Below are 14,784 nucleotides of genomic sequence, written 5' to 3'. Positions count from 1 at the left end.
AAAACGCTCGTCTACCCAGTATGAACTCTAGCACCTCATTACATCAGAGGTCAGGAAGACCCAAAAATAACAAAAAAACAATAGTATCCATTCACATAGTTCTCACTCTTAAAATAGCAACTTTTGACCTTATTGAATTATTAATTAAACTGTCAAAGTTATCCCGGTGTGAAGAGAGTGAACTTTGAAATGGAAATATGGCCTGGTATTTTTATTTATCTATTGTTTTTTTTGAAATGTGTATTTGAATGGCCAATAGAGTTTGAGTTATGATGGTAGTTACATAATCTGTATTATGAGTCTATTTAAGATTCCATAGTTGAACATTAACCTAAAATAAGGTATGCTATATTGCCCAGTGTTGTACTTCTGAATGTAATTTTATGGACTGTACAATTCCATGAATAATCCTATGGACTGATGCAACTTAACTCTTAAACATAGGATACAATCACACTTCACGCTAGTTTTATAAAGACGAAAGTTTATGAGTAGTTGTGTGCCCGTTTTTTGCTTCTTGCAAAAACTACTGTAAAGAATTTTGATGAATTCATTTATTAAACAAAATTGCTAGGCGGTAATATAAGCTTACTTCAAAATAATAATGTTGTTTACTCACGGACAGAGTGAATCCACGGCAACCAGCTAGTGAAAGATAAACTCTGAAATATCGCTCACAAAATTACATAAAACTGAAATAGAGCATTATATAATTTGACACAGACTTTAATAGATTACCTAGTCGATAACATTATTAACTGAAATATCTCTATTAAAAATCTTAACATTCCCATAGGTAGGTAACAACGTTATGTATGACAAAATGTTTCATGAAACAATCTATTGTTTTTATTCAGGATTTTGACATTTGATCTACATTTTTTAGTACCTACTTAGATTTATATTGACCTACTTAGATGAAACTTTTTCATAATTTGTTAACTGATATTATGGGAGCAAAAGTAACTTTCAATTCTCTATATTTAGTTTTATAATTAAAACGGATACTTATCTATGTACAGTAGTTAAATTCTAAACCTTTTTTGGAGATGGGCAATCATCAAAATTACCCCTCTTGCTTTAGGTGCAGCGACAGTAGTGACAGATTGTTACTTATATTTCTAGAACCCTTTAAATTCTCTTACAAATAATTTTGCAGGCTATGGTTTTTTTTGCCCTCCACGAAGATGGGGTTTTTCTTTAAATACTCACAGCTTCTCACGAGTAGAACATAAACCTATAAGTGCGCATAATATTTCTAATGGCACAACGATATTTAAATTTATTATTTTATGCGTTAGACGTAGTGTTTTTATTGCTGAAATCGGTTCAGTAACTAAAAAGATTCTTTTGACAAACACAGACTAAATCTCAGATTAATTACCATACATTTTTATATACTGATCTAAATTCTACCACCAAAGTAAAATCTAGCGATAGGTTGCATCACCCGTCTCACGTTGCAAGTTAAATAATTGTGCATTGTCGCGGGTTCGATTCCCAGGCTTATCACACAATGTGTGTGTATTCAGCTGTTATGTTAATTAGACCTTGACTTGTTTTACTTACTTTGATTTTTTTGAATTAAAATTGGGTTAAGTGCCTTGGAATGGGAGATATTGATAGGATTTTTTTGGACGTTTTATAGACAAAAAGGCTTTAAATAGGAATACGTTTTCTTGTATCTTGCCTCGTCTTTCTAATCATGAATCAAAGTAATGATTACCTATGAAGGTACATATATTTATGAAGTCATATAATTACCTACCTACAGTATTTAATCTTTCACCTGTCTCAAGGAGTTATGCCCGATTCGTCATTTTAGTGATTAGGCATCCATAAAAAACGTGTCCCAGTTTGTCATTCAATAAAATATTTTATTTTTCTTAGTCCCAATTGGTCATCCGTACTTTATTTTGTAAAAAGTACTGTCAACAAGATAAGCTTTACAATACTGTAATATGTTTTTTTTATTTATGTTGGTTATGTTTTTTTCGATTATGGCAAGACGCTATTAATAAAATCGCGATTTCAACGGCATCACACAACGCACGGCCAAAACCAAAATACCAGGACCGCATAAATCAGATGAGTAATATACCAATCAACGAGTGTCCATGGAACTGCCCACCGTGTACTAGGACCGCATAACTTGCAGGAGTATAGCAGTCAAGAGTGTCAGGATTTTACGTTTTTTTCCTAATTGTAGATAAACATACCAATTCACACCATGTCGATGAATTGTATTTTATGTATGTGAACCAATTTTTTGAAAATCCCGGTATAACTTATTTTATATATAAAATCAGGTAATAAAACAGAAGCCTTTTGTTTTCTAGAAAGAGACAAAATATAGAAGGGGCAAAGTATGGTCCGGTTTCTATTGTTTTGTGTAAGTAACTATTTACTATTATCGGTATTAGCAAAAAAACATGTGGTGTAAATGCATTATTAGTTGGTTATTGAGTGCCCTGGAAGTGTACATATACATAAATAAAATAAATATATTTTCTCAATTGTGTATGGATAGTAAAGCACTGGTACTCAGCTACATCCGGTAAGATTGGAAGCCGACCCCAACACAGTTTGGGAAAAAGGCTCGGAGGAAGAAGTGTATGGATAGTAAGAACAAGAAGTTTAAGAAGATAATTGAACTGAAACGTTCTGTTTAACCGAACAAGGACCAATTTAAAAGAAAAACTGCAGTATGTACAACACAACTGCAGACTACATTCAAATTATTTTTGTTAATTAAATTTTATATTTATGAATATTTTTATGTATACAATCTCTTTGCTAGTTATGGGCCCCTGGTACTTTTGTTACCGGTACAAAAAGTATCGAGTCACATTTTCGGGTTTATAAAATGCCCATGTTGTCTTCACCTGTGTTTTAATGTAAATTAAAGAGCTATTAAAACCTTTACCTACATCGAAGTTTTTCATTTAAAATTTCTTCTAACACTTTTATTTCTGACGGTACTGTGATACGTGAAATTTTATGCGGGTGACGAATCGGCACTCAAAATTTAAATATTAAATTATTTATTTTGCTCGAATGACCAATCGGGATTTGGTGTATGGAAAAAATAGTTGGTGACCAATCGGTACTAATGACAAATTGGGAATAACTCGTCTCAAGTTCCCGAAAACACTTTTCTAACTTTGTTCGCCAATTTAAATTAGAGTTTATTAGAATTAGAAATAATTTATTTGCTTGAAATATGGTTACAATTTATAGGTCTTAAAATAAGCTAAGTTACAAATGAACAAGTGATAATGTACCCATACTACTGAAAATGTTTACATTTTAGATCACATTTTTTCCCCAAATTGCAACTTGTATTTCGAGTTACACCAAAATTCTTCAGCTACAAAAGTTTGTTTTCTCAATTGATTTTTAATTAGATACATTTACTAACTATGAATTTCTACTTATTTTCAGATGGTGCGCCTAAGCACCGTGTTAGCACTCTGCGCGATCATCGCATGCGCCGGCGCAGCTGACAGCTCATCTCGTTTCCGTAAGTATTCACACATTTAGATAATACGCTAAAATTATTACTTACTATTTAAATAAATGCACGTGGATTAGTGAAATAAATTAACAATTAAAAGTAAATGAAAGTTTGTTATTTTAATTAGAATTTATTAAGTGTGATTGTATTTTTTATGGGTGGGTAAGCAGTTTAGAATGCCCTCTTATGCCATATACCATTGTAAAATGGTTAACACTTTTAGACGCCTTAACAGCTTTCATGAAATAACTTTGCTGCTCTGAAGTTAGCTACAAATGCACAATAGCATAATAGTAGTAATAGTTGATAATCACTGAAAGAGCGGTAAAGTTATTTTTCGAAAAACCTACTATAATTTTGTTAGCAATCCAATCAAGAAACCAAGACAAGAAAGAAAGGTATACCAAAGCAATTGCTCTCTGCCTGACACAGTATCAAACTTAGGATACCTTTGCAATCTGATTTGCTTGTATCGGATATACATATAGCTTCACAATCTAAAAAAAGCTATATTTTATACAGCACTGAATTTTTTAATACAGCTATCACATTTTCGCACCAAAAAAAGTTTGAAAAGCAAAAAGTTTACGCACTTTCACACCTCCTTTAAAATCTAGGAACTTACGTCACAAACGCACACAAGCATTATGACACGCACACAAACAAACGTTTGTTTATTGACATACGCTCAGCTGTTCATTGTTAGACCGCATAGTCGTAAACGCTCTTATGCGTTTCTGGTTGCCTGGTACATGAGATTACATGGTCAGTTGGTTTTGATACTTTCACATCTGTGGGCCTAGTAAGAAATATTCAAAAGTAAGCTATTTTTTTAATAGGATTTGCATAATTTTGATATTAAAATATTTTCATAATTTTTGGGGTAAAGTATAAAAACTTTACATTTTAATCCTCTAACCTAAAACAATGAAAAGGAAACATTTTTTGTTAGTTTGTAAGACTCCGAAACTACTGAACCGATTTGAAAAATTATTTCTCTCTCGGATAGCTACTCTTACCCTACTCTTACCGTATATAACAGGCTATACTTATTAATATCCAGTACGGGCAGTAGTTCAAACGGGGCGCGGTGAAACTGTATGAAAACGGCTGGATGCAAGTGAATATGAAGTAACAAATCCTTGCCTAATTATAATTAAGCTCAATGTAAAAAGTCACAAAAGGATACTTAATCAGCCTTCAATTCTGTCCACTAGGTAATAATGCATATTCTAACATTCACACAATAGGTACAGCAAGACTTTTGGGCTTCTGTTATGTAACCCGCGATTCGCAAGAATAGTACAATCATTGTGCGATCGCAAAAACAACAGATATTGTCAAACTTATCGCGTAATACAATGCTTCGTTTTTAGAAGAGATAACTTTAATTGATTGTTACAAAAATTTAATTAGAGGGAAGACTATTATACTTTGATCTGCAAATAGATAAAAAGGAACCATTTTTTTGTTTGTTTGTACCCTTATCTAACGAAACTCTGAAAGGCTCCGAAACTATAGAACCGATTTGAAAAATTCTTTCACTGTTGAAAAGCTACACTCTTTTTGAATAACATAGGCTATATTTTATCCCGCATGAGCAGTAGCTTCCACGGGACGTGGGTGAAAATGGCTAGTAATAAATAGAACTATTGCTCACCATGTACCAGGGCAGCATAAAATACATGAAGTAAATCCCTCAGGGCGCGGGTGACAGCTGGTTATAGATATAAGTATCGATACAGATTTATTTTCCAAATGCACGAATGCAACACTTCGTATAATGCAATGAGTTTGATTTTTGACAGCTATAAGAAGCTTATTTGCGAAACTAATTGCTTTTAATTTGTTTTAATCGATTTGATTGGCATACCGAGACAATTTCGTGACTGAAGAATCTATGTAGTAATTGTTTGTAAAGCTTCTTCTAATATTTCAAAAGTTACTCGAGATCAATTTCATTCCATGAACTCAAATGTAGCATTTGATAGTCTAGAAATGGTTAGAATATAGTGTGTATTTTTCTGACTATCGAAATAATTATTAGAATCGATTTAAAATTTTCATGAAAATTCAAGATTTTTTCCCACTCAAAGGCACGCTTTAGGTAAATTATTAATTTAAATTATCTAGGTACAAATTAAAGAATAGATTTGTTGTAAATTTATTAATGTAAATATTTCCTTTTATTTGTAAATACTTATGTTAATTCGAAATTCCAAAATGCATGTTAATTTTAAGTATAACTTAAGTGTAAATTCTTCAGAAATTACTCTTCAATGTACATAAATATTTTTATGTAAAATTATAAAATGTTATTTTTATTTATTTTTGTATGTGTAAGATTAATTGTAATATGTTTTACAGAACCAAGAAAACGCAAGACTGGTACGTACACAAACAAATACAGCCTTTTGTGTGCATTGTACAATATTAATTAAGTACTGCATTGATTTATCGATGGTTCCATGTAGTTAGAATAGATACTAATTTTTAACCACTTTCCAGACTGTTCTCAGTTCAGCCGTTGTATTTCTTCGAGTAAAAAGGCAAAGGATTCTTTGTCATAGAAACATTAGTTTGTTAATAACAATGTTACTTAGGTATTTTATTTTATTATAATGAGGACCAAGAAGGGTTGACGATATAACCTGTAGTGGTGACCGTAGGTTATTAAAACCATGATGTTATTTCACAGTAGAAATCCTTAACTACGAAAAAAAAAAAAACTAATAAATCGTTTTGTAAATCCTTGACTTTGGTTGATAAATCCAATGTTTCTTTTTATATTGAAAAACATTATGAAAGATCCTGAAAGATCATGAAATGTCCCAGGAGTTATTAAAGTTCTTTCTTTATTATTTTTCTTTGAAACCATCGATATCAATCAATGTGTACGTACTCGAATGTTCCACTTAACAATTTGCGACACTCACAGCGCGCTTGCTTGTAGACATCGGAAATATTTCACTTACACAATAGCAATAGAAGAATTAAAGATATTATAGATAACTTTTGTACAGGTATTAGATGCCTAAATACTTTTTGATATGATGTTACTTTTATGGAAAATATCTATGACATCATAATCATCCTCCTGTCCTTATCCCAATTTTATATGTGGTCGGCGCAGCATGTTTTCTCCTTGCTGATAGTCTTTAATTCATAAAATACAATTTAGTTTTTAAACTGTTGCTTGACGATCCAGTTAAAAGGTTCCTTTATCTTTTGAGTTTTATTTGTTTATAAATAAATAATTGATACTCTTTTCTTGAACACACTAAAGAACACACGAGTTTTTTTTATTATGCTAAGTATCTATTTTTCGATGTTTACAAGCAAGCAGCACTAGCGGCTACACTCCACCGCTTATCAACCTTTCTTCTGTATCTTCTTGATGCTGTGTATCTTCTTGATAATGTGCTCCTACCTTCTTGATACTTCTTGACTGTACACTCACACAGCTTCGCCCGCGGCTGCACTCGCGTGGCACCTCTTTTTCTTTCTTTTATCCTTGTTCATGAAGATGTTTATTTAATTACCTTCTTAAAAGTGTCTAGAACCTATAAACAAGATTAATATTATAACCATTGATATATATTTAAATAAAAAGTAAGTAGTCAATAAATTAATAAATACATAGACAGAAGTTTTTACGGCTATCCAAAGTTCAATTTTTGGGAAAAAGACCTGTAAACAGCTAATGATTGTGAAAAAAGTTTTGAACTGTACATGCCGTATCTATGAATTATTTTGGTTTTAGATAGATCTAAATCTATTAAAACATTTAGAATAGTTAAATGAGTAATGGCATTAATATTATATTATTTACGCAAAGCATCATTATTACCATATAAAAACTCAAGTATTTAATAAAAATCTCCATACTTTCAATCTGTACTCACTTTCTAGTATATTTCGCCTAATTTTTATTCTATTTTAATTACAGCCTCTTTAAATTTAAGCATAATATTTAAATTTTAATTATCATTGACATTACAAAAGATCTTGATAAGCTTTATTAATTTAATTAAACCATGCATTCATATTTATTAATTCTAAATAATTATCATTACTTATAGGCTCCATCGAGATGTTTTAACTTACTTATCTTATGTATTTATGTAAATAACCAATTAGTTTAAGTTAACCATAAGTGTCGAAATATTTTAAACCCTCATAATAAATCGCTTTTAATTTTTATGGCCAGTTTCACCACTATTAGACATGAGATAGTTAAACTTCGCTGTAAGATATTTTTTCAGCACTATATATTTCATAAATACATAAAAATGAGATACAGTTCATCTCTAGAAGTAGTTAACTTGGCCAGTGATAAAATGTTTAATACAATAATCATTAACTAAGGAATAAGAGACAATCATCATTGCTAACATGAAGTAATTGAGATATCAAGCCATATACTTAACTGTGGATAAATAAGTAATTGAGATATCAAATCATATACTAAACTGTGGATAAATATTTCAATATAAATAACTGATTGAAACTTAGACAAATCATTTGCTTACCTGATCATTATTTCCACTAAAACGACAGAGGTTAACGATTACGTAGTTAGTATTATTTTTAACAACATTAAAAAACTTGTCATAAAGAACGTAATACACGTCACCAAACTTTACAGCATGTACTAAAATACTGCAAATGTTTTGATGGTTGTTAGCTTAAGATAAGATAGATCTACTTATTTATAAAGCTTAGGAAATTAACAGCTATTCGCTAAAAATGTTCGTAGTTTATGCTTTGTAATCTCCAAAGTAGTTTTCCTTGAAAATGTATTGCATTTCATCATCTTCATTTGTTTTATTTCGAAACATGCTTTCTTTGTGTAAATCTTTTTCTTTTCTGTAGTTTTAGATATCTTTTACTAAATCTTTTGTTGTAAAATTAACTTATTTTCTGTTGTTATTTCCTTTGCTTGTACCTTTAACTTTAGATAGTGTTATATATTTTTACATTCCTCATTAATCTTATAAGCTTGTGTAAACAATCCTGTGGTTGCCTTTTCTATTGTAAACTTAATCATTGTTTCTTTTGTAAAGACCTATTCATATTTCATCATTTGTCATTCGTCTTACAACTAAACTGTACAACTATTGCCATAACATTATGAGTAGGTCTTATTCTTTATTCTTCTGTAATATCTTCCTTACTTCTTTACTGACTAAATCTAGCATAACTCTATCTCCATCTGTAACCATTTCAACATCTGTCAACTACCCACCTTCAAGACCGTCTATCTAGTGGACTATTGGTGTAGAGGTTTTCAACTCTTGGTTATTCATGACCCCGGATTTCAATCATGTAATACCACCTATCTTCAACATCATCTCATAGTATAGTGAAGAGCTTATGAACAACTGGGTCCCCATAATGCTGGATTTCAATAATGTAACACCATCTTTCTTCAACGTCATCTAACTGGTAGACTAGTACTTGGTGAAGGGGTTTCCAACTCCTGGATGCTGATGAAGCCAATGGTTTCCAGCGGACCTGTCGCCTGACAAGCAGCTGGAGGTGGATGATATGGTGAACAACCTCCTGCAGTGGATACAAGGCTTGTACCAGCAGAAGAATAGGAAAGGTGCTGACTTAGTTTTAAGGAATAGTTTGTAGTTAGCTTTAAGGATAGGAATATTGAGGTATACATTTTTGAGGTACTGAGATTATTATAACAAAATATAGTTTGGATTAAATAAGGAAATAGGTAATACAAACAGAATACGACGAATTTTTTTAGGTACATGAATATGAAAGTGATAAACTGTGGTATATTAGGGAAACTTATTATCTTCCAACACGATTTTAATCACTTATTACACCTTTCAGCAATCAGGCACAAGCACTTTGGGTCTTTGGAAATAGCCCTTCAATAGATCATTTATTAATTTTTGTTTCTTATGTTTTCAGCTCGTCAGTACTTCGGAGGGAAACCAGAAAAACCGAGACCTTTTGAGCCGGCGAACAACTATCTACCACCAGCTACCGGATACCCACCTTCGGGAACCCGCCCTTCTCCAACCTACAGTGAAGGCCCATCACCAAGCCCCACGTATCAGCCTAGCCAACCTTCATACCAGCCCAGCGAGTCTCCCTACCAACCAGAGTCGAATTACAAACCTGATCAACCAAGTTACAAGCCTAGTCTACCAACACAACCCGCTTACCAGCCTTCACAACCTTCCTACCAACCTTCTCAGCCTTCGTATTCTCCTAGTCCATCCACGCCTTCTTACCAACCTAGCCAGCCTGCCAATGTACCTTCTAACACTTACCAACCACCACAACCCTCGCCAAGTTACCAACCTTCCCAGCCCTCTCAACCATCCCAACCTAGCTACGATTACTCAAAGCCTGGCTACCAACCCAGTCAGTCCGACCAGACTACTCAAGCAATCTACGTGTCTCAGGAAACTGGTAATGTAAACACTGGTTCCAGTACTTCTTCAAGCTCTAGTTCCAGCTCTGGTACTGTTAGCGGTACAGTTGTAGAAAGCACACAGACACAAGTCCCTGATGATGATGATGACCGCCATCCTCCTCATATTCACGACATCACTGTCGACTGCGGCAAAGAAATGATGACCATCAACATTGAGTTCAACAAACCATACAATGGACTCATTTACTCTCAAGACCACTATAAGGAATCTGAGTGCGTTTATGTCAGAGAAAACTCCAACCAAGCTAAGTTCTCCTTCACTGTCAGCCTTAACACTTGCGGTACCCGATTCTACAGCGACTTCGAGAACGAAGGTCAAGCGTACTTGGAGAACGTTCTGGTACTTCAGAATGAAATTGGCATCCAAGAAGTCTGGGACCACATTAGGCGGGTGAGATGTCTGTGGGAAGGAAACTTGAAGAAACAGCTGGTCCACTCCCTCAGTGTGGGCATGTTGAACCAAATCACCAGTAACTTCAGCGGAGACACTGCTATGGCTAGATTGGACATCCAGACTGGCAGAGGACCTTTCGCCCCAGAAGCCAACGGCTTGGTCAAGATCGGAGAAACCATGACCTTGGTTGTATCAGTAACAGGAGATGCTGGATTCGATATTCTTGTCAGAGAATGTATTGCGAGGGACTCTGAAAGCCGCAACGTCGTGCCTTTGACTGACAGCAACGGTTGTGTCCTCAAACCTAAAGTCTTCGGTGCTTTCCAGAAGACCAGGGATACAGGAAACACTGGAGCATCGATCATAGCCTTTGCCTTCTTCAACGCTTTCAAATTCCCCGATGAGATGGACCTGATCATTCAATGTGAGGTGGAACTGTGCAAAACTGACTGCGATGTCTGTCCTAACCCTGGAAGCATCGAGCCAAGGAGGAGGAGACGAGATATCATCCACATTGGAAACAGTACTATGGAGCCTTCCACCATCATTGGTAAAGGATTGAGGGTTGTGCTGGCTGAGGATCTACCAGAACCTGTAGGGTTCTGCATGTCACCTCCTGCAGCTTTCTGGGGCGGTTCTCTAATACTCTTCGCTTCCTTGCTGAGCAGTATCCTGGTATCATACTGTTGGCAGAAGTCACGAGGTTCCGCTAAGTTTACGTAAGGAATTCTAATTTATTTGGTCTTTACTATCTTTCTGTTATTTATAGAGATAGGATAAATGAACCTTTTTGATGAAATCTCGATGATGATTCTGTTTTCAATACCAGTAGATTATTAAGTATTTATAACGACCGAAACTTGTAAAGACAGTTTACGGATGAGTAAGTTATGGTACAAATAACGATATGATTCATAGATAGAGAAACAATTGATTCTTATAAGCCATCCAATTATTACGCTAAGTAAAGCCTAATCTGATACCAATAGCAGTATTTTTCAAATAATTTCATACGAACGATTTCCCAATAATGAAATAGGCCATACCTCTTAACATGATTCCCATATTTAAATTCCAAATATCACAACGATCTGAATTTTGCAAGCCAAGATCCTAAAGTTAACGGTACAACAATTTTATCGTCAGAATTAAATGACATTAAGGCACACACTGCCTACATAAGACTGCCATGGGAAAATCTACCAGTATTCCATACGATTGCTTCGTGAGATACCGTCTTGCGTATTCGTAGTTTTTCCATACATTCGTTTTTGCCTTCATTGTTAGACGTCAGTTAAATTCCTAGTACTTGCGTAGCTTCTACAACTTTTGTGTTGTTAAAATCATCAGGAATAAGTGCAGTATCAATGTGATTTATATTAAAAGTTAGTGTTTCTTCTTTTGTTAAAATATTTGCAACAGTTTTATTAGGAGTTGAAGGAATAATTACTTTATCTTTGGATATATTTTGAGCATGTACGTTTTACGTTATATCTATTGACGAGTGTTTTAGCTTCAACTGTAAGGTCATTGTTTTCTGTTGTATTTTCTTCAAGAATATAAATCTTAACTTGCAAATACTCTTTGTTAATAATAATTATCACTGCCAACAAATGTGTTGTACTTAAGTTTATTGAATTAGTATTACCAATAGACTAGGTTATTAAGATTTTATTAATATTATCAGTTTCTTAAACCTTGCATTAATCCAAATAAGCTAAAATATTTATAACATGTATAGAATTGTTACATTTCCGTTAACTCTTTTGTACAAAAAAATATGAAAATATTTGAGTATAAAATTATTTCATTACCAGCTCCGTCCAATAAAAATAAATCAAATTTTAGCTGTATAAATTCCATTGTAAAATCTAAACCTAAGTTATTGTTTGTATTTGTAAATATTATAGATAAGGATATGTAGGAATAAAACATTATTTGTAAAACATTTTGTTTTTTTATAACTCCTATCCTACAAATATAACTTATCTCTACGATACGTGGTAACATCAAAATTACCTCTTGTTTGTGGAAAAAATAACTAAAATAGCAACAGCTGATTTTCATGATGAAATGAATACAAAGATTAGGACATATTATTTAAACATTGTTTCTCGTGCATTTCTCTCCAAGGGGTATTGGGTTGCTCGGGTAACTGGGTTGAGGGGGTCAGATAGGCAGTCGCTCCTTGTAAAGCACTGATACTCAGCTGAATCCGGTTAGACTGGAAGCCGACCCCAACATAGTTGGGAAAAAGGCTCGGAGGATGGTATCTCGTGTGTGGTGGTAGCCTTTTAAAGACCCGGCCAGATTTAGATTAATCTGTATATGTACCTAAGTATTTTTTTGGGATGGGTTATCAACAAGTGACCCTTCTCCTGTGGGTACAGCATGAGGGAGTGTCAGACTCTTACTGACTAAAAAATATAATTTTCCGTCTTAAGCACTCACTATTCATGCATGCAAGTATATTTTCGTACTTATTGAAAAACTAAATATGTATGACCAATGTCAGTGTACTCAATATAGTAATTTTGTGTTCACTGGCGTTATTGATAAATCTATTAATGAATGAACACAATTCATGCATTGCTTATCTTCGTGCAAGTGTGAAACGCTACACTGTTCGAACAAATAGTTCATTTGTTACATTATCTCTTACATATTGCCACTGAGGTTAATTAGAAAATTAAAAGTATTGTCTTTATTGATAGTCAACCAGTCTAACCAAGGGATATTGGGTTGCCCGGGTAACTGGGTTGAGGAGGTTGAGGTCAGATAGTCGCTTCTTGTAAAGCACTGGTACTCAGCTGAATCCGGTTAGACTGGAAGCCGACCCCAACATAGTTGGGAAAAAGGATCGGAGGAAGAGGCTTTAAGTTCAAATTATTGAGTCAAGTTAGAATATGATCATGATGAGAAAGGTATGAATGCGACGGAACAAGTTTTCTTCGGAAAGTGACGTGTTCCGTAGGAGGCAAGAAACAACCTGTCTACGACAGTTCGTTAAATATTGATACAGATAACCACAATTGTGAGATTCTTAAAAGAAAGATTAAGAAAATAAATATTGTCTTGTCACATATCTACCGTAAAAACTTTTATACCGCCATAAAGTAAATAAGTTTTTAAATCATTATTATCTTAGACGGAATAAAGAAAAATGCCAGATGATTCAATACTATGATTTCCCGCGACTTTGTTCAATAATAAGAGAAAATTTTAAGGAATATTTTGTAAAACAAGGATATATTGCATTTGTAAGTAATCGAAGATAGGTAAATAAAAAGTTGTTTTTATTGCAAATTAAAATGGAATTAGGCTGGACACATCATCCGAATGCATCCAGACAGGTAGGCCGTCATATATCGTATCCCGTCACCCAGTGGATACCACAAGACAGCCACCGCAGAAGAAATAGCTGGAAGACCTGGACGCCTACAACCCTGATTGGTGGGAATAATTGAAGGATCGAGAGGTGTGGAGACAAAATGGGGAGACCTTTGTCAACAGTGGGACAGTTCGGGCTAAGAAAAAAAATTGCAAAGTGAACAAACCTACCCAATGAAAAACTATCAATAAAGACTAAATTACCTATATTTATGTCTATATGTATATCTTAGGGTATACAAAAATAGCCTAAGCAATAAACTTGTATTGTATGTTTGTACCTATATCAGATATAAACGAGACTATAGGGTGAGTGCTCTCGTTATCGGCCATGCGAATTATTAACTACAATAATTCTTCACAGGTTAAAAGTTTATCATTCACTTTAACCTGGAAATGCAGTGTAAGTACTTATTGTTTAACTTTGACCTAGAAAAGTATTATATTGGCTCGTATAATAAATATAAAAAAAAAGTGACTTCAGAAAGTTGCATATTAGTGAGCATAAAGGGAAGATTTTAATAATTCTTGACTCTTTTTAAAACGTTGTCTTTAGAACCTTCTTTATGTGGGAAATTATCAGATGACACCCTCCACTGAAGAAACAGTGAGAGGGAGTGTCAGACTTTTAGAAATACTTTTGTTCCTTCTGTAGCCATTTCGAAGTAATTCTTTTGAACAATCCTGCTGACCCGGCAGAACGAATCCATGGATATGGTAAAACAGTAAAGTATACCTAAAAAGAAAGCTAAACAAAACAGCAGCAGTAAGTACCGCCACACCTTCAAACTCACACAACACGCAGAAAAGACTACGCAGTTGACCAAACACAGGTCAACAACACAGTTAATCCTTCCGATTCCCGACCTATACAGAAAGAGACAGCCATTACACATTAACCAAACGCAACCTATATTGAATAATAAGATAATAGTGACAACAAGGAAGACAATTGAGTCGCTCGCCTCACACTTATTTGCTTGCCAGCGTGGCAGCAAACAGTATTACATTATAAAG

General features: G+C 34.0%; 1 protein-coding gene across 4 annotated transcripts in view; it reads left to right on the top strand.

Annotated features, from left to right (window-relative positions):
- Positions 1-12,301, top strand: part of LOC110377117 (uncharacterized) — a 32,723-nt gene extending 20,422 nt beyond the window's left edge. The window contains exons 3-6 of one of the 4 annotated variants that reach the window (XM_021335818.3): positions 3,445-3,523; positions 5,885-5,905; positions 9,030-9,125; positions 9,452-12,301. In XM_021335818.3, the coding sequence (XP_021191493.3) occupies positions 3,445-3,523; positions 5,885-5,905; positions 9,030-9,125; positions 9,452-11,100 (1,845 nt within the window). In that variant the 3' untranslated portion in view covers positions 11,101-12,301. The remainder of the gene's footprint in view (positions 1-3,444; positions 3,524-5,884; positions 5,906-9,029; positions 9,126-9,451) is intronic. The other 3 variants (XM_021335819.3, XM_049845524.2, XM_021335820.3) reach the window with 3 other exon arrangements.
- The last annotated feature ends 2,483 nt before the right edge of the window (positions 12,302-14,784 follow it).

Source organism: Helicoverpa armigera, chromosome 25 (assembly GCF_030705265.1).
Source record: "Helicoverpa armigera isolate CAAS_96S chromosome 25, ASM3070526v1, whole genome shotgun sequence".
NCBI lineage: Eukaryota > Metazoa > Arthropoda > Insecta > Lepidoptera > Noctuidae > Helicoverpa > Helicoverpa armigera.
The sequence above is the reverse complement of the archived record's forward strand: the minus strand, read 5'-3'. Positions and strand labels throughout refer to the sequence as shown.